This window comes from Adelges cooleyi, unplaced genomic scaffold (assembly GCF_023614345.1).
Source record: "Adelges cooleyi isolate 19-005CV unplaced genomic scaffold, UGA_ACOO_1.1 ACOO_flye_CR_arks_rails_tigmint_CR_PRNA_651, whole genome shotgun sequence".
Taxonomy (NCBI): Eukaryota; Metazoa; Arthropoda; class Insecta; order Hemiptera; family Adelgidae; genus Adelges; species Adelges cooleyi.
Genome location: NW_026096352.1, coordinates 8,230,421 through 8,251,694, shown reverse-complemented (window position 1 = coordinate 8,251,694; position 21,274 = coordinate 8,230,421). Strand labels below are relative to the sequence as shown.

The window sequence follows — 21,274 nt, the reverse complement described above, 5'->3', positions numbered from 1 at the left end:
GTTTCCGTCAGATTGCACAGTATAAAGGGTAGAGTGGGAAAACATCTAGCGCCCGTTGTATTTCAACAACAACGGGCTGAGCTGCTAGTTAATAATACGATTGTAATTACAAATTGGTATATAGCCATATAGGTAGGTGTACTCGTTAGATACTATATTATGTAGGTAAGTTGGTTAATGGAGTATGTGTAGTACACATACAAATTGTACACCTTGGGGTAAAGCATCGTTCCCTAACTACATCGTTGATAACAATGAATGATAACAAACAATTCAAATTTTAGTATAACCAAATAAGGTATTTCGTTCATAGAGTGTAGTAAATTTGAGTTATTATAATGATATTACAAATACGAAATCGCTGTATTTAAACAAATAGTTACAGTTATTATGAATACAATTTAGTTAGTATATTATTACAGTAAGTGATAATAGCGATTATAAAGAACATAACAAATCTATATAATTGTGGTGACAATAAACGTTTACCATGGAAATTGATGATGAAGACGTAGTTATCACTGTGAGTTAAGCTTGCTCAGTACCATGTCATTTACGTTTGTTTATTATACGTTTCAAAATCTATAGATTATATATTTATTCATAGGTATCTTCTTAAGTTAATTTATATTTTAGGACACAGATTTGCATAAGTATTTACAAATGAAAGGATATACAGAGTTTGAAGTTACGGGTAGAAAAATTCCTGGCGGACAAAATAAAAAAAAGGTAGCTATTAAATACTTATAAATGTATTTGTCTTTAGCTAATTCAGTATTCATAATAATTACAGAACATCATATGTGTGTTAAAAAACTAATAACTATTTTTAGTTTTGATGTGGAGCGAGAAAGTATTCTTTTTACAATGTGTTTGGATCTATGAGATCAACAAAACAACCTTGCCGATTTCTTTAAGTAGCAAACTTGTAGATAAAAAATTTTACCTAAAAGTTATTTTATTGGTCCAAATTTAAAATATTCATCTTTCCACTTCAAAATCGAGAAAATTCATATATTTCTTTATCTTAAAAATTATAGTGCTCTTAAAATGTCATTGTATAATTAGTTCTAAACATGTATGGAACATTTTTTAGACATAGTATTATTGATGTACATTAACAAACCAAAAACATTTCTTAAACCCTTTTATCTAGAAGGGATAGAAACTTTTTCTTTATTTTATTTTTTGGACGTAGTGTTATAACTTCAGGTCTGAAAATAAGATCTGCAGTTAGATCTATTGATCTAAAAAATTTTCTCAAAAATCTGTAATCCAGCTAATTTTTTATTAAGAAAAAACTAAAAATACTTGGGAAATGAAACTATAACGATAAAACAGTAGACTACACTTAACCATATAAAATGTTTATGTTATGTGTGAATGAATTAACAATCAATAAGTATCTTAAACATTTGTATATTATATAATAATTTATTTCCTATTTTAGGATTTTATATCCAAGAAGTCTTTTAAAAAGAAAAATATGTTTGACCAAAAATGTAAAAAGGTAAATTATATTTGTATATAAACAAATACAGTAGTTATTAAAACTACTAGTAATTTAATATGTATTTGTACTAAACTACTACATATCATTTTTTTTAGGATTTCGGTTTGTGTAGTATTTTAATCAAAACAATCTTGGAAAGTCATTTAGTATTTAAAGAAGATGCTTTATTTATCAAAAAATTTGTTCCACCAGACTTTATGAAGTATCCATTTTTTTTTACAAAAAGAAATTGGTTTGTTACTTGTATATTATAGTATTTATATTTAAATAACAATTTGTTTAGTAGTATAAATAAAAAAATATATTATATTATTATATAATTTTTCCACTAGAAAATAAAACTATAGTGATAAATTCTCACACATTCTTGGATGAATTCTCAGTAATTTAGTTCATACAATAGAATTTACTATGAGAATTGTACAGCCTTGTTTTTAATTGTTTATGAGTATCTGTCTAAAAAAAATCTCTTTTCCTAATCTTTGGTTGTGAATATAAACAAAAATAATGATATAAAACAATTTTTTTGTTTTTTTCAGCATTACTCTTCTTTTGTTATGCATTTCCTGTGGTCTTTTGAAGGTTTACTTACCTAATTCCTTTGATGAGTGGACAACCTTAGAAATGTTTTGTTTATGGTTTGGTCATATTCTATTAGAGATATTTTTTGACTGGTTCAAAAAGAAGAAAATGAAAAACACTTTATCTAATACTATTAAATCCATGGAAAAATCATCGCTACTTATTCAAAAAATAGTTAATTTCTTACAGGATTGCAATAATCTTCATAGTGTTTATAGCAAGTAAGTACATATTTTTAACTGAGATATAATAGGAGTACCTAATAACATATTTAAAAATATTTACTGTTCAAACCTACAATGAGTCTGTGTATATATTTTTGTGAAATTGAGTTAAATTCATTAAGTTTGAAATAAAAAACATAGCCATATGTTTTAACAACTTTTCATTTCATTTTTTAAACTATGATATATATATATATATATATATATTTATTTAGTAGTTTATACTTGCATCCTTCAAAAAAAGGTTATTATTTGGTCAGTTTAGAGGTATAAATATCCTTAATGTTAACTAGATAGTATTATTTTAAAAATACTGTTGTATAACTATAAAATTAATTTAATTGTAATAAAACGAAATTTTTTTTAATTTTTAGTTCTGGTTCAAGTTCAAACATAAATACTGATACTTTTGTGTATCTACTGATGCCGGAGATGAAAAATTCACTATTAACTCTAGTTCAGGACTTGATTGATAGGCTTGTACAAAGTATTTCTGAAGTGCATAGAAAGTTTCCATTAAAACAATCGGTTTCCAAAGTTATATATTTATACCTCAATGACTGCAAAATAGATCTTGAGAACTTGTCATTGGAAAACATTAATGTAAGTGTCTTTTACAATATTATTGAAATATTAAATTTTAATTATTCTATACTCCGTCTAAACGAAAGAAAGGCAGCATTTTGCACATTCTGAATGAGGTTTCTAGCACTGCCAGACCCGTCGAATGCCCTCTACACGTCTGGTTATTACTGAATACTGTTGACCAATGGTCGCCATTACCATCCACGGTGTTACATGTGCAAAGAGAATTAGGCAAAGTGCAGTGTGGAGATGCGCAAGATGGACTGGATTTTGTTATGCCACACAACCGTTCTTTTGTAAGACAGAGTATTAGTGATTGGAATCCGAAAATCCGGATTTTCACAAAAAACGCTATTTAAGCTACTTAAAAATTATATAAGTATTAAAAAAATTTAACAATATAAAGCTGTGTACCTAAGTAAAATTTTTTTGATAAATATGTAAAAATAAAACAAAACATCAAAAAGATAAACTGCTTTTAGATTTCGAATTTATTGAAATCCAAAAGCATTTTATAGACAAAGTTAAGTTTTTATAAAAAAAAATGTTATCAACAAATTTTACTTAGGTACACATCTTTATTTTATAGTAGTATTTAATATTTATAAGATTTTCAAATGGCTTAAATAGCGTTTTTTTTTTTAAATCCGGATTTTCGGATTCCCATCACTACAGAGTATACAATATGCTTGTTTAAAATTTATGATAAGTGTAATGAATTTAATTTGTTACATGTTTCCAGAAAGCAAAGTACACTTACTTTTTATTGCAATCTGAGTTCTTAAAACTGTCAGCTTTATGCCTATGTCCAGCATTATGGACTTCCAATAGTTCTGGCCAAATGAACTTTTTGATTGCCACCATTAGAGAATTGCAAAAAGTATATTACGAATCGTTTATTATTCTGTCGGAAGAATATAATGTATATTCTATGTTTAAAAGTAACAAAGTAGATCAAGGAAAATTCAAACAAAATGTCGATGATGTTCATTCAGACTTGAAATCAAAAGTAATTAGTGTACGGCAGTATTTACAAAATATGGTAGTGCATGTACGATTTATTGAGGATTCAGTTGAAAGTAAACCAAAGAGTAGTATCGTAGATCTGAATGACACTATTAATGTACTAGTTAAAGAAGTAAACGCATTTAATGAACTGGTATCAAACTTACAAGTTTATATTCTTAAAACGAATAGTAAAAATGAATATATGGAAAACAAGTTGCCCAGTGAGCCAATTAAAGAGAATCTAGAAAATGAAACAGAAGCCAGTGAAGCACCACCTGCTCCTCAAGAAGATGAGTTATTTTTTGGAGTCTCTGGAGAGTTACAGAAAGATATAGACAATAAATGTTACCATGACGATATTTTTGATAAGATCAATAATGAAAGTTTAATTTCTGAACTTAAAGTGGCACTTAAAGAAAAGCAAGATGAATGGAAAGACAGAGAGTCTAAATTATTAAAAAAACATCCTCAGTTGAATAACACTTCTAGTGACGATAAGACTTCTGATGAATCAGAACATTTAGAAGAAGTACATAAAGTACGTAAAGTTGCCAGAGACTTTCCACCCGAAGAAGGTTTTCCAATGGCGTTGCCTGATAAAAACTTTGCAAATGAAATTGCGGGTGTTGCATGTAGATGGAATAATACAGTAATTGAAAGTTTTGGAGACAATTCAGGGTCTGATACATCAGGCAGTTCCACAGATATGTAAATTATCTTCAGTTTATTATTGTTTGTATAATGGTTAGATTTTAAAACAGAATCTATAACTGTGTTGTATATTTTAGTTATACATGTTTATTTAGTATATGTATATGAGAGAAGTGATGTGTAAAAAATATTTGAAATCATTGATATATTTTATAAAAAAAAATTATTGACTGACCAAATTCGAGTACTAATACTAGTCCATTTAAAGCTAGGAATAATAAATTTTAAAAATTTGTTTATTTTCAGTATAATTTGTGTTCATGAAAATTCAGCTCTTTGCAACAATTATGCTGTATATAATGCTATATTAATACAATCATATTTAAGGCGCAATCTAGAAATAAAAATAATCGTCCTGCGTTAGAAAATGCTTACTACTACTATTAAAAAATGATTTTAATTATAAAACACATACAATTTTTACGATAAATAATTTGCTATAGGATGTTATAAGTTATTTGTAGCATAGATTAAATACACATCTATAGACAGACTGCTACTTAGAGAAAATCGTTTCACGGACTTTGGAAATGTTGGTCCACACACAAAAAAAACACATGGTAATAACATAACATTTTTGGCCTCGCATTGAAGTTTAAACAATTGCACTTATCGATGTTTCACGGCAAAAGATTTTAAGAGACAATTTTTTAATTATCAAGAGCTAAAAGCCTTTTTTTGGTGATTTTATTAAATTTTTTTTCAAATAGCAATTACCTGAGTACGTTACCTAATATTGTACATATTAAAAATCATTAACGCCTAAATATTTTCATTTAAACCCTATCTTTTAAACAGAAAAAATATTAAACGTTTTTTTTTACTGCAAACTTAAAATTAAAATTGTTAAAAAATTGTCACAGCTGTTTTTGATACACTTTTATCCATCCAATAGTATATGTCATGTCGCCTTGACCCTTTTGCTGTGTTATATTTATTATGATTTATGCCCGTCTTCAAAATATATATATATATATCATGAATCAATGTTTCATAATAGTATTAGTATATAAAATAAATATTAAACACTTATTTTAAATATTATTTGTTTTATTTTTAAAACTATGAGTAAACAGAAAAAAACGAATTATATAAGTTTTTTAATACTTTGAAATTTGTATAAATAATATTGTACATGGTGATGAGGTAAGTGTTAAAAAACAAAGTTTATAATGATAAACTGAATATTTGTTCGTTAAGACAAAGCTGGTATAAAATGACTTAGAGTCTAACAAATACCATGTTTTGAAATTTAATACAATAATATTATAATACAAGCTTATAAGAAAAAATAAAGTAATATCAATATATACATTATATATAGTATACAATAATAATAATTAACATCATATCACCCTGTGTTTTGGGAGTAAAATAACAATTTTAAAATAAAAACAAGATTATAGACTAACTAGTTTTGACACCAAATAACAATATATATCTAATATAAGAGTTAATAAATTAAAATTCATTTGATGTAAAACATACAAAACACCATTTTTTTTTGCTTATATATATATATATATATATATATATATATATATATATATATTTATATATACACACATAAAAATATGTATACAATATAATTTAAAATAATTCCGTAATTGGGGAGGGGGGTTGAGAATTGGAAAACAATACTATAATATAAAAAATGTAATAAAATATAATTGGCCGTTCATAACAAGTGCAATGAATAAGTCACTTCTCTGTAGGTTATTTTTTAGTCGCTAAATGATTTGGCGCATCGGCAAATGTGAATTTTAATCTATATGCCTCTGCAACAAGTAAACTTATGTCAGTATCAGTCCAGTGTTGTGTTTGCAGATTTTGCAACATCAACATTAAGCCCTGAAAACAAATGGCCAACAATAAATTAATTTTAATAACTTTGCACCGTTTGTCATTTTAAATATTTTACCTGGAAATCTTTTTCTTCAAGCAACTCTTGCCTCCAGTGCAACAGAAACGCAGCACACACATACAACTGAAATGTAGCAAAGCAATCAGACTCTGCTAAATATGTATCCCACAGTCTTATTGAACAACGCAACGGCAACTCTCTAGTTAATAAATTGTTCATCCATCTAAATGAAAATTGTAAGTAGTCAATGCCGTGTTTCATAAGATGTTCGTGCAATGTACCTGTATTCAAATAAAAACAATAAATAATATGATACATTACGCATGCCAATTACAAATTTTACCGTCAATTCTTTGTATAAGTTCTTTCAACTGGTTCACTTTATACTGAATTCCTAGTTGAGCAAATATGTAATTATCCTGAATTCCATCTAAAAATTTTGATAGACACCAGAATGAGTCAGCTTCAAGTGCGTCACGGTGTTCTTTTGATATTGAGCTTACATTGAGTGTTTCGATATTTGTGCCTATAAACAAGAGGCTGTTAATGTATTTTCGTTTATAATACATATTTTAAATTGTTTTCGGATGAGATTAACAATAATACATGTTTGAAAAATATTAATGACACTCACAAGGGTACTATAAATTTGTATGGGTCACATTAATAGCTCAATGTCAATGTACACTGTTACTAAGTCTATAGTTATTTATAATGAACATATGTAATGTATTATATATATTGTCGTATTACAAGCGTTACAAATAAATAATTATTATTACCTATTGGAAGATATTCTTGTAGAAAGACTACATAAAAAGGCGTGACTAAATCGTTCATGCCTTGAACATAACCAGACGCTGGATGTCTGATAGCCCAAATAAACAAAATTCTCTCGAACATCTCTTGCACAGTTGTTTGTTGAAATAATGGTGTACTCATACGTGGGATATCTATGTGAATCTGAATACATGTAATTTATATGTTTATGTATTTATATCAAATGTGTAATATAAATAGTTTGAGCACAAACCTGTCTGTAAGTGTCTTTGTAAACCTCATCTTTATCAGTGTCGTAATACTGTTTGACAAGATTGGTATAGTCGATACGCTTTCTTTCAAGTGCCTGCTGTCTGCGTTCAAAACTAGTAGGTAGGTAACCCTAAACAAAAAACAACAAATAATTATTATTTCTTTTAAACAATTATAGCAGCCCGATATAGAGCGATTGACATATCTAATATCGACCGTGATCAGCGCATTTAGATCATTTTGATGGTGGGTTGTTATATCTTTCACAGTAATCAATCATTCTTATATACAAAGTATTATCAAAATATAATATCAAAATGCTTTTACTACAAAATTAGGTATTTTTTGTAACACATTTAAAATATTATTATTGGCACTTATGACAAAAAAACTATTTAATTATGCAATTACCACACCTGGACTTGTAACCACATTTAGATTGTTAACTTTTATATCAACTTACAGCTAATAATCTCCACGTCATTGGACGTACTTCGACAGGTACACCAGACCAGCTCAATTTTTTCAATTCTTCTAAATGCAATAGACTGCTATTGATCAATGTTTGAAACTTTGTTAGTTTGTTAGTGTCGACATCAGTATCTAAAATTGTATAAATATATTCAATTTAATTCTTAATCTACTTGGATTAAAGGTAAGCTTTACTAACTAGAAAAATTAACTCTAGTATCTGGATTACGAGATTCTTTAGTTTTATTGGCAGCAGTTTCTCCTTTGGCTAAAGATAAACATACAAAATACATATTAATTTATATCTTAATAATTCCACATGAAAAACATTCACACTATATAAAAAAAGTACAATATAGTAATATAAAGCCTGGCCCGTGTTAAACGAATAGTCAAAAGTTGCCTATTTTCGATTTATATAGGTCTGGTTTATTATCAGCTACTATCAGCTTAAATATCAGCTTATTGTCTATATCAATTGTTATAGATGTGTCAAATTCAATAATAAAATCTGACTTTGTTCAGTTTAAACTCAGATACCAGGATTTGTAGCATCACTTTTACTATTTTCCAGAGGAGTATATCACCACTTTGGCGCCGTTGGCATAGGTTTATTGTTAAGTTATTTATTATCTTTTGACAAAATATAAAGCTTTTATCCTACTCTCTGTTGCATGTAAGTTGTAACTATAAACAGCTATGTGAATCTTAGTCGCCCATAGTTTTATTTTTAAAAGGGAAATATATAATTATTAGTTCAAAATAAATTACTTACTACTGGAACAGTAATAACTTTTAGGTTTATGAATTTCTTCAATCAAAGCCTTATGACTATTTATAACATTCATAGCGGCTGAATGAGCTACACGCTTAGATATTTTCACATCTAAAAAAAAAAAAATACTTATAATAATGAAAAGTAAGTCAACTTGTGTGGACCAATGAATATAGTGCTGAAACTAGTACTAGAAGTATCCACTTAATAATACAAGCATTATTTAGGGACAGCGGGGGAATTCAAATTAAAAGAAATGTATTTATACAATTTTGAATAATGGTAGTTGATTAAGTAAACCCTTTAACTGATTAGTAAATTATGAATGTACACTGGCAGTACTACAGACATTTTGATTTTTTTATACTTTACACTTAGTTGCATATCTGCAGATGAGTCGAAATATGATATTTTAAAATTGGCAAAACCACTATGTAAATTTACAATTTGTAATTATTGCCAATACGTAAATATAGCAAAAATATAAATGTTGTAAAATATTTGGCCAAAATAAACTTTAATCAATTTTTGTCAAAAAAATAATAATAACAAAACATCTAAATAAATGGAGAAACTACAAAAGTTTTATTTTTATATACCTTTATAAAAATATTATTTGCAAATAACCGACCAAAATCATTAGGATAACACACCTGAAATACGAAGAATTTCATCCTCTGCTTCTATTTCCCACGCATCACTGACACTTTCTTGAAAATCATCAAATGATGTTGATGCCGATGAGGATGCAGACTTATTATCCTTTTTAGGACTAGCCCTGAAAGTATAACTCAAAATTATGTACGTGTATCAAGCATGTAAATAGTACCAAATAGTAAATAAACAGATTACACACCTGCCAGGTAGGTTTCTAATGTTTTTCTTCCAAAACGAATTTTTAAAATTCATGTCATTATTATCGCTGGTTAGTTTTTGTGCGTGATCGCCCATCTCACAGACTTCTGGAATTGATTTCAAGTTTATGAACACTACTGAAGTAACCAAAAAATCTAGAACGCTCAGTGGTATAACTAAAACTAAATTGCTGGGATACTAAAATATTATACTTACCCAGGGATTTAAGGCGGTTTTTTAATTCATATATATATATATATATATATATATATATATATATATAACAGTACAGTACAGTGGAGACAGGAGATAGTGGGGACTGGGAGGTCACAGTTCTACAGGAATTATTATAACTGAAAGTGATAAAATCACTTTTAAATAAATGCATCAATGCGAATCTTTGGACAGTAGGTTCAAACCAGTGTAGTAAGAAAGTATTTAACGTGAATAGTAGTAGTAATAGTAGTGAGTAAGGAAGGTCCAGTGCTCACAAAAAAAAAATTCAAATTTAGATAAAAACTTGTTACCTATTGACAATTATGTGTTAAAAAATTAATTTTTAGTATTAGGAAGGATACGATGAGGGTTGATCTTCTGTCTATAAAAATGTATTGCCATTGTTACCCATATAACGTAATGAAGAATAAAATGCAAATATTTTCATTACCTGTTCACTTAAACATAGTAACCAGGAAATTAACTACGGTCAAAGTGTAATTTTCACCTTTTATTGGGTTTATTCTTAGTTAAAAAAAAATTAAGAAAATTTTATGTTATAGTTCCATTCTAAATCTATCTTTAGTATAATTTTCAGATCTAATCCTCTAAAACTGCTTGAAAAAGTGAAATAAAGAAAAAATGTCTATCCCTTCTAGGGGAAAGGGTTTTATGATATTTTTTTGGTTTGTCAATGTTTATCGATAGCACTGTATTTTTAAGTTGAAGAATATGTACATTTTTTGGGCGTTTTTCTGGATTTTAAAGATGAAGGGGTGAATTTTTTTTATTTTTGGTCCAATAGAGTACCTTATATAAGCAATTTCTGATATATGGTTGATCTATAAAGTAGCTACATTAAGAAATAGGTTCAGTGGCTTAGAAAATGATGTTGGTATATACAAAAAAAAAAACATCATTGCAAAAACAATACCTTCTCAGCTATGTATCGTAGCTAATAGCATTAATAAGAGAAAAATATTACCCAAATTCATAAAAATTGATTTTTTAAGTACCTAAAATATTTAAGTTAAGCAAGAAAGTACCAAAAGATTTTTTGTTGGACTTGGAGTATTTTAAAATTACTATCACATATATTGTTAAATACATTAAGAGAGATAGGAATCGAGATAAAAAAGCCAAGAGTATTATCATTTTAGAAGTTATATGGTTGAAAATACTCAACAATAGTAGATGACCTGGATTCAAAATTAGAGCTTCTTAAATTGCTGGAAGAATTCTTTGACCACTGGCTACTTTCTACCATATTTTATCATTGTTTATTTCAACAATATAAGGAACTTGGATATTATAGAGATAATTGAGTGACATAGAGTGCTGCAATATATTTCTAACAAAAAATTTTAATTTAATCAAAAATCTCAAGACATTTATATGGGTTGTTAAGACACTTTTGAGACCCTAACATTATTTTCGGCATCACTGGTGCCACCCCTAATTAAATTACTGTGAATTTCAGTATTTAACGTTTACTGGAAGTACTCACGGTGAACTTCGATCATCACTCGGTCTAGGACCGTGAGAGTGAAAAGGTTCCGGTGACTTGAGTGAGAGCGGTTTAGTTCATTGTCGGTTACTGACGAGATATTATGTCATCGAAAAACGGGCTTCAAAACAACGAATATTGTTTAATGACTCTGGCACGAACAGATCTTCTGATTGTATTAATTTTTACCTAAAATATATTGTAAACACTTAAAGAGCTCAGTGCTGGGACGGAGTGATACGGTACAAGTGTACGTACTACATACGCCGAAGTGGGTACGTCGGCGGCCTGCGGCTGACGGAACTGATATGAGAAAAATGGCATAAGGTGCGCTTGGCGTTATCAACAAACCGCTCCATGAACTATATGACGTCATGAGGAGATGCGAGTAACCCTATCCGGCAGTGACGCCATGACCGATGGCGAACGGTCAATACACCTCTCGCCATGTCACGCCATAGCGGTGGACCAAAACGATTTTGATATTTGTTGTCGACGATGGTGGAGGATAATATATATATATGTATTCACAAAATAAAGTAATGGTGATAATAAGCAACGAACCTTGGTAAATGACACACTGCATACATATAGTGCTTATAAACTATCAATATTGTTATTACCTAAAATAATTTATCTAAGGGTACATTGAACTCGTGCTTCGTTGAGTTGCGTCTAACGAGAGTATGCTAATGTAATGCTCAATTATCAATCCATATTTAAAGGACCTATTATTTCTTTTTTTTTAGTTGTCTTATATATTTTGCTATAGCTCTTCAAAAAATAGAATTCCCAAATGCTAACATAGACTAATAACTAATATATGTAGAAGCAGCCGTCGTGTGACACAAGTACACAACTGACAACATACGAGTTTTAATTACAAAATAAATAATAATCACGCCATGCCCCATGGTTATATACTGAATACACTATCAATACTGTGAAGTGTGAAACACGAAAATTTAATAATGATAATAGGTATCACAGAATATTATCCAAATTTATCATCACAATGCCGATGAAATTGTCTTATCAATTAATTGTTGGCAGAACGCTCAACGCGCACAATCACCATTCTCAAGTCTCAACCCGCCGCCGCCTACCCGCAAGCTCCGTATTGTTTTTGTTGGTTTTCAGCAGGATTAACAAATTAGGTTTCACGGTGGCCGGTGCTTGGGTGATTAAGTATTGAATAGGGTAGTTAGTAAATTGTACACAAAAAAATCGTACCTTTTGTTTGTCATTGAACATTAATTTTAGTAAGTAAAATGATTAAAATAATCTGTGCAGTCGTTTGCAAGTAATATTTTATGTATTATTACTTTCTGTTGCAGTTCAAGGCTAAACAACCGAAGACTAGAAACGAATTATTTAGTTTTAGTATACTATATTATAGCACCATAGAATGGGAAGAATCTTTATGTTGGCAGTGGAACTTTAAGCACTCAAAATAATTGTAATTGTTGATACCAAATGTTTTTTGTTATGGATGGTTTGAATGGAAAACGAGCAACGCCAAAGTTAAAAGAATCAATGGCCAACAGAAAACAAAAACAAGATTCAGAAGTAAATTCATTATTATATATTTTTTGTACAATATTATCTAGCAAAACATTTATAATAGCAGTCACATAAAGGGATTAAAAATGTTCCGTTAATATTATGTTTATATATTGGATATTATGTTTCGGAAATAGAGTTTTCTTATCTTATACTAATATTTTGTTGTCTTTTTAGGAAGAATCAGACTGTCCAGATTTGGAGTATAATTATGGAGATACCGATACACATCTCAGCGAAATGTCTGAGTTGTATAGTTATTCTGAGCTAGATGAATATCAATATAACATCCAGGTATACTTTTTATTTTTTGTATGGATATATAATTTCTTAACTTACATTACATTTCATTGTTAAAGCATGTAATTTTAAATTATCAATTATATACTTAGGAATTTGAAAAAATGATTACTTCTCTGAATTTGAATTCATCTTGGCTTAATTTAACATTTGAAGATAAGCACGTTTTCATGTCAAAGCTACTTGATAATTTAGAAGTATCTGACAAAACAAAACGAATGAATGCTGCCAGATGTGTATTGTATTTGACACAAGTATGTATTATTGTAGACTGCAGGGTTATTCATAATTCATGTTATATTCATTTTTAGTCTTGTTGTGTTCTACAATGACTGTTGTTTCAACTTTTTTTAATGTGGACAATTAGGAAAGTTGAGTTACTTAGCCTTAAAGGCCCATAGGTTTAATACCAATAAAATGTCCTTATTTTTCCTAGGCATTTTCAATTTTGTTTAAAAAGGCACTGACATTTTTGTTTTAAATTTACCTAATTTTAAATTATTTATTTATTTGTATAAACACATTATTTATAAAAACTGACTCATTTCTGTTACACAAAGTAAATAGTAATTTTTCAAAGACAAAATTTTTTTAACTGCAAGCGTTAGGTAAATTTGACAATATGAGTTGTGTATAAGAGATGGTTATTTCTTTTTTATAGTGTGTTAAAAATGATTAATAATTTTTTTAAAAATTGGAAAATGTATACAAGAAAAAAGTAATTTAAGTCAAACATGTAATTCTCTATTTCAGATTTTTAATTTGTTCTCTTTTGCTCTTTTAATTTTCAACACACTTGTTTAAAAATTAAAAGTTTGTTGATTATGATACTTTTTTCTTTTAGCTTTGTTGAATTTGCCCAACATCTTGTTGTTGTTTTTTTTTTGCGTTTTGTTTCTTTAAAGGTGATAACACGTGTAGTGAGGGTAATCGGATATAGTATAAAATGCCATTCAAATTCTGGGTGGTCACCTGTCCAGAAATAAGCAGCAACTGGTAGAAGAAAACTTCAGGGGATGTTTGTTGCCTAACTTTACTACACTAAGTCCTAATTAATTAATTTATTATTTCCATTTATTTTTAAGAATTTCATTAAAGAACCTTTAACATGAGTTATATATTGCCTTGTTGATATTTTTAATCTACAAATATATAAATTAAGTTTTTCCATTATAGGGTTGCTGGGCTGAATGTCAGTCAGATAAGGATCAACAATTAAACACAAAAGAAAATGTACTTTTCTTGTATAAATACGGCATTTACAATATATTTATTGAACTTTTAAATATAGAAATAGAGTATGTACCTATTTTGTTAAATGTATTGTTTTTATTTTATATTTGATTACCTTATTTATACTATTTTTACAATACATTTTTATTTTTAGGCCATCAGCGCAAATTCATAGAAAATCGCAAATAAATTGTACAGATTCAACAAATTTAAGGATTATTTTCAATGTACTTTATACATTTATTGAAGTACTACGTATATCAGAATTTGAACCTGGTGTTGAGTACAAAGAGTTTAGAGAAAACCTTTTATCAGATATTGGTAAATAGTTAAAAAAAAAAACGTTTTTAAAATTATGCTAAGCTTAATTAAATATTAATTGTAAATATATTTTATGTTAATGAATAGGTTTACCTTTTACTGAAGATCATATAGTTGTTAAGTTATTAGGAATGATTACTAGGTTTTGTAGTGGAATGGCTCCATATTATCCAATGAAAAAAGTTTTACTAGTACTTTGGAAACTTATTTTAGTTCTGCTTGGCGGAATGGAAAGTTTAGAAAGATTAAAAAGTTAGTATATTTAATTTAGATTTTCCTAAAATGATCAAAGACTAATACTTGGTTATCCGATTTTTATCAGATGAGTACAGGAGAAATGCAAATTTACCAGAACTCCAAGAAGACCAAATTGAAATAATTAAATCAATGAGGTCTTCATCGCCGCCTCCTAGTTCTACTGATATGATGAATGCACAAAAACGGGGAGGAACCCGGCAAAAGCGAGTAAGTAAAGTAAAATTTTACTATTAGTTGGTGGTATTTAAACTTTAACACTTAATAAAAAAAATAGTATAATTAAGTCTATTTTAATAAATGAGAATTTTATACATTACTTTAACTAATTATATAGTGAAAATATGTTTTCTCCTTGATATTTTATTTCTTAGTCCTACCATTCTAATAAAACTTGCATTGTCATTTTTAGTCTTAGAAAAACATTTTTTGGCAAACAAGTAAACTTATTTTTAATATTTTTTTTGTTTACTTTGAATATTGACACATATTTTATGCTGTTAACCCTAAAGTGTACGCCAAGCAGCACTGTCTACCTTGTTTCCCCACATTTGTTTAAATAAAAGTTAAATGTGTGCACATAAGTGTTAAAATAATCAAAATAGAACATTGAATAAAAATATATTGATTGTACTTATGTGCAGTTAAATTGACTAATATCTAATAAGTGTAAAACTTAATAGTCACAAGAGGATCCAAATCAGTGTTCCTAACTGATGGTCTGCAGAGCACCGATAGTACGTGGGCCTTTCATGGATGGTCGGCAATGCTAAAGATTATTTTCCATTTTCATAATTGTTTCTTTACTAAAAATTAAAAAAATTAATTTCTTTTGTAAAAAAAGTAGAAATTTAGTAGGTATTCCCTGAAAATAAAAAATATACAATGTAATAGTTGAATAGTCGGATATTAGCTAGTGTATGTGATAATATCAATTCATTTTATAACAATGATTTTTATAGTGGTTTGCGATTAATTGAAAGTTTTTCTTAGTGGTCTAAAAGGTCTAGAAAAAAAGTCTAAAAGGTTGGCAAACACTGATTTAGATGACCTCGGCAGATTATAATATTGTATAATATATTGCAGCTGTTACTCCTCTTTTTATCCATTTAGTTAAAGCTAAACCAATTAAAACTATTTTCTTAATAAATTTAACAGATTTTACACAAAATAATTTTAAAAAAATTATAATTTTTAATTAATAGTTATTTTTAAATTTATGACTTAAGACTTATTTAATTTTTCATACAATTAATGCTAATGTTATTTGCTCTACACTATTTCATCTGTGGTGTAAAAATGATAGCTTACTGTACTAAGTTTTGTACCACATGGAAGTCTAAATCCTCATTTAAATATATAATATATATTATGCTTCTTGAAATGTATATTTAGGACTTCTATATCTATGAAAGATATCCTGGTTATAATAAATTGGTTTGTTTTTAAAATGACTTTCGATAGAAATTTATAGTTTGTTTATTGACATTCCATAGATGCCGTTAAATTTAAAAGCATTAACATTCCACTGCACCACTAAATCAGATTCGGTAAACAGTGGTGAGGAGGTAAGTTGAATGTATGCATTGGTGTTTGACATATGAATTAAAAACACCACGGATTTGTGATTCTGTTATGTTTATTTTTTTTACAATTAATGATGTCATCACATGCACAATTGTTGGTTTATATCTTGATGTGTATTGTTAAATTACAGTGATACATAATTTTTGTTAAGGATGATTGTTTCATTTTACATAATATTAAAAACATGTCATAAGTATATTTTGGTAAAAATAAAATAAATTATCATATCTTATAATGATTTGAATGTTACAATAAAACTATGCAGGGCGTAAAAATCTAAACACAGTAGATTTTTTAAATTTAAATACTATAACTATGTAATGCTATTTATCAGTATTCATTACTTTACTATACCATTTAACCAATATTACTTAGGATATGTCAATGTAGAATTTTTACAAAACATATATATGACATATCAAGCTCTTCTTTATTTGAGATCATGTATGTAGCTATTGCAAGTACTTAAAACAACTGATTGTAAAATATACAGTGTAAATTAAAAAAAGATGTGTATGTATTTGTTAAGTAAATACTTTTTATCATTTACACACAATATAATTTTACTATTTCATTGTGAAGTTAATAAGTTCGCTTGCATTAAATATTGTGTTTTTGCTTTGAACAAATAGTGAATTAATTTTTTTTCTGTCAATTTTCACTATTTGTATGTTTATTATAATATTAATAACAATTGAAAATTTATGTTAATTGAATTTTTTTAGGGTCTTATTAAACAGAGTTCATTAGACGAATCTCTTGTTGTGATGGACTTGTCTTATCAAAATGATGAAGATTTACAAGATTATGAAGACCAGCAAATGGGTATGGATGACATTTCAAGTTTAAAAAATATACCAGATCCAGGCGACTATAGGCCACAGACACCACCCATGCCGATGGAAACAAAAGGTTTGCCTTGGATTCCCAAAGTTCGACATAAAGACTTGCAATTCTTTCTAGATCAAACTAGAGTCAAGTTTCTGGGTTTTAAATTGGATAATGATGTAGATACATTGATTGGATTGCCTGAGCCCATTCATGAAAGTGTTGCAATTTTAAAACAGGTAAATTACAAGTTGTTTCATTTTAACATGTGCTGTTTGCTAAATAGCTATGAATCTTTTTGCAGTACATGTACACGTCACTGGCTGATTATCAAATAAAAAAAGAAGAAACGATTCAAAAAAACCCTTTAACCATGGGCGAAAATGAAATTGACCAAACTCCTGCTGAAATATTATATCAAGCTATGTTACCTAATTTGCCTCAACATATGATTGCCCTTTTAAAAATATTGTTGGCTGCGTCTCCTACTTCAAAAGCCAAAAGTGATTCAATAAATATAATCGCAGATATACTTCCCGTGGACATGCCGTATGTTAATGCACAGCTATAATACTATGATTTATTTTTCTTTATTTCTTATCAGTAATCACTGTTCCTATTTTGCTTTCAGAATGTCATTCTCCGAGTCTGTCAAGTTGGAGACTGATATCAATAGACAAAAAGAAATTGTAGTGAAGGCTATAAGTGGTATATTACTTTTACTGTTAAAACATTTTAAAGCAAATCATATTTATCAGTTTGAGTTTATCTCCCAGCACTTGGTTTTTGCAAACTGTATACCGCTGGTCATTAAATTTTTAAATCAAAATCTCGTGTCTTATGTTTCATCAAAAAATACGTGAGTAATCTTCTGTAATATAGACAATGAGAAATACAATAAGATATTGCTATTGTTTCAGAATTCCAATACTAGATTTTCCAAACTGTGTTATTGGTGAAGGACCCGATCTATCGTTGGACAATATAGAAGTTGGAGAATTTCCATTGTGTTCTTGGAGAAATGTCTACTCGTGTATTAACTTACTCAGAGTTCTTAATAAAATCACCAAATGGAAACATTCTCGAATAATGGTATATATCCTAACAGAAAATAACACATCAATATATAGCTAGTTATATACATTTTTTTTTTATAGATGCTCGTTATCTTTAAGTCTGCACCAATTTTGAAAAAATCTCTCAAAGTTAGACACGCAATGATGCAACTTTACATTTTAAAATTACTGAAGATGCAAGCCAAGTACCTTGGTCGAGCATGGCGAAAGTCAAACATGAAAACAATGAGCACTATTTATCAAAAAGTTCGTCATAGGTTAAATGACGATTGGGCGTATGGAAACGGTAATTATTTTATTGACTTTTAACGAAAAACAATAAGAAAATGATAAAGTAAAGAAAGAAAAGAAGCGGATAACTTGAGTTGAATCTGATTAGACAGCTGTCTAGGAAAAGACTTGTCAAAAAAAAAGAATCCAATTTGTGAAAAACATTTTATATTAGTTTATTTTTTAACACTAAACCTATTAAAAATGTCTTAATTTTTAAAAATTATTACTTAATTAATTACTATTATAATATCTTGTTCTTGATAATTTTTTATTTTAATCTATTAGTATCAAAAGACCAAGTTTAACTTTTTAAATCAATTTATTATAAATTTTGTGTATAATAATTATGTTCAGCCAATATAAAAAATAAAACTTTTTAAATTCAGCAGATAGATACGAGGGTCATCCCAGAAGTAAGTTTCCCTATTTTCTTGTACCAGAACCGAAAGAGGTAACAGCTGCAACATTTTCGCCAGCTTGCTTTGTTTGTAACCTATTCAATCGTAAACATGGCAACCTACCTCGAGCGCGGGTCCGATTGCGAAGTGCGAAGTGTTATCAAATTTTTGACTTGGGAAGGTGTTGCGGCCTGTGAAATTCATCGAAGGGTTACTTCAGCTTACTGTGAAAATGTGATGAGCATTCAAATGGTTCGGAGGTGAAGAAAAACATTCGAGGAAGGACGTGTTTCGGTGCATGATGAGCATCGCAGTGGGCGCCTGTCGAGTTCGAGCCACGAAGACGCAGTTGAGGCAGTGCGTGCCATTTTGGATGAAGATCGGCGTCGAACCCTTGACCAAATCCTCGAATTGGTTCATCCCAAGTTCGAGTTGACTCGGTCTGTAGTTGGTCGCATTGTTCAAGATGACCTGAACCTCAATAAAGTCTGTGCAAGGTGGGTCCCGCGGCTATTGTCGGATGAGCACAAACAAAACCGTTTGGACGCTGCAAATCAATTTTTTAAGATGCTTGAGGATGAAGGAGAAGATCTTTATGCTCGAATCGTGACTGGGGATGAGACATGAGTTCATCACAACACTCCCGAAACCAAAAGGCAGAGCAGGGTGTGGAAAAGCCACCAAAAAAAGCAAAAATTAAAACATCAGCTGGGAATATCATGGCAACCGTGTTTTGGACTCTAAAGGAGTGGCTCGAACTCGACGGGCGCCCACTGCGGTGCTCATCATGCACCGAAACACGTCCTTCCTCGAATGTTTTTCTTCACCTCCGAACCATTTGAATGCTCATCACATTTTCACAGTAAGCTGAAGTAACCCTTCGATGAATTTCACAGGCCGCAACACCTTCCCACGTCAAAAATTTGATAACACTTCGCACTTCGCAATCGGACCCGCGCTCGAGGTAGGTTGCCATGTTTACGATTGAATAGGTTACAAACAAAGCAAGCTGGCTACGTGAAACTTTTACAGTGTGACCACTACTATTAAACGAAAATGTTGCAGCTGTCTACCTCTTTCGGTTCTGGTACAAGAAAATAGGGAAACTTACTTCTGGGATGACCCTCATATTATCAAATTGGATATTTTGAACTCAACACTTTGATGAACAATTTAGTGAACAAAAATTATATATTATATTTAGAAATACAAATTTCATTTGTATATAAGTATATATATGTACATATTGTATATCAAAATGGCTCAAAGGATTTTTACGAAATACAATTTTTTTGTACTGGATGTACTATGTAATTGGTGTATTTTTTTTTTTTTTTTTGTTAACCGGGCACCGCTATACCTATAAAGAACGATAACGTTGATTTCTACTTTCTATACAACACCCATTAAGAAAAAAAGTTATTTAGACCCTGATAAAAATAATCTAAACTTTTTAGATCTCGAAGCTCGGCCAACTGATTTTCAAATTGAAGAACGGTTTTTAAGATCTGCGGTAGACAAGTTTCATGCAAGGCGTTACTCTCAACAATATGTATGTTTACACATTTTTAACCAAACGAATGTAATATTAAATTTATGTTTTTTTTTATTTATATTCATATTATATCATTATTGTTAGGATGATGAGTTCACTCCGAGCGACTTTTCAGTTAACACCACCTTGGGAAAACCGGTAAAATTGTCTAATGAGTTTCAACAGCACTATGAAATTTGGATGAACCAAGAAGTCTTTCAGAACCAAATCGATTGGGACGCTTTAATTACCCATTATTAATGTTTTCTTGATTATTGAACTAGCATATAGTGCATTATAAAATTATGATTACTGTATTACATAAGTGTTACAATCATAAAACGTTTTTGGTTTCTTTTATTATTATACTTAGGACAAAAAAATATTAATTATTCATTTTTTGCTTCGTCGTGCGTGTTTTGTATGAAAAGCCCAACTCATTAAACTATCTCAATATTATATTTTGTCCAATAACGATTATTTAAATTTTATAATTATACTATGTACCTATTTTTAGCAATCTAATCAGAGTTATTAAATTATATAAAGTAGTAATTGTAAAA

At 29.1% G+C, this 21,274-nt stretch overlaps 3 protein-coding genes across 6 annotated transcripts; 2 read left to right on the top strand and 1 right to left on the bottom strand.

The window, feature by feature from the left end:
- The first annotated feature begins 288 nt into the window (after positions 1-288).
- Positions 289-5,594, top strand: LOC126844129 (uncharacterized). 3 transcript variants are annotated; one of them, XM_050581998.1, is made up of 8 exons: positions 289-523; positions 637-729; positions 1,451-1,510; positions 1,609-1,745; positions 2,053-2,316; positions 2,694-2,922; positions 2,991-3,200; positions 3,647-5,594. In XM_050581998.1, exons 1-8 carry the CDS (start codon positions 491-493, stop codon positions 4,622-4,624), a joined length of 2,004 nt encoding a protein of 667 aa, XP_050437955.1. In that variant the 5' UTR covers positions 289-490; the 3' UTR covers positions 4,625-5,594. The 3 variants fall into 3 exon arrangements, with proteins under 3 accessions (XP_050437955.1, XP_050437956.1, XP_050437957.1); XM_050581999.1 differs by lacking the exon at positions 2,991-3,200 and having other exon boundaries at positions 3,647-5,593; XM_050582000.1 differs by lacking the exons at positions 289-523; positions 1,451-1,510; positions 1,609-1,745 and having other exon boundaries at positions 654-729.
- A 560-nt stretch (positions 5,595-6,154) lies between these two features.
- Positions 6,155-11,620, bottom strand: LOC126844130 (TBC1 domain family member 22B). Of its 2 annotated transcripts, none has more exons than XM_050582001.1 (11): positions 11,344-11,620; positions 9,622-9,727; positions 9,419-9,543; positions 8,766-8,876; positions 8,190-8,258; positions 7,983-8,122; positions 7,521-7,649; positions 7,270-7,450; positions 6,831-7,013; positions 6,545-6,768; positions 6,155-6,474 (listed from the first exon to the last, which is right to left on the bottom strand). In XM_050582001.1, exons 1-11 carry the CDS (start codon positions 11,357-11,359, stop codon positions 6,340-6,342), a joined length of 1,419 nt encoding a protein of 472 aa, XP_050437958.1. In that variant the 5' UTR covers positions 11,360-11,620; the 3' UTR covers positions 6,155-6,339. The 2 variants fall into 2 exon arrangements, with proteins under 2 accessions (XP_050437958.1, XP_050437959.1); XM_050582002.1 differs by having other exon boundaries at positions 9,622-9,724.
- Positions 11,621-12,396: 776 nt separating this feature from the next.
- Positions 12,397-21,274, top strand: LOC126844128 (striatin-interacting protein 1). Its single transcript, XM_050581997.1, has 15 exons — positions 12,397-12,605; positions 12,681-12,912; positions 13,084-13,200; positions 13,299-13,460; positions 14,383-14,504; positions 14,594-14,760; positions 14,848-15,012; positions 15,083-15,225; positions 17,328-17,669; positions 17,735-17,979; positions 18,062-18,289; positions 18,351-18,522; positions 18,588-18,792; positions 20,635-20,729; positions 20,817-21,274. Exons 2-15 carry the CDS (start codon positions 12,820-12,822, stop codon positions 20,970-20,972), a joined length of 2,412 nt encoding a protein of 803 aa, XP_050437954.1. The 5' UTR covers positions 12,397-12,605; positions 12,681-12,819; the 3' UTR covers positions 20,973-21,274.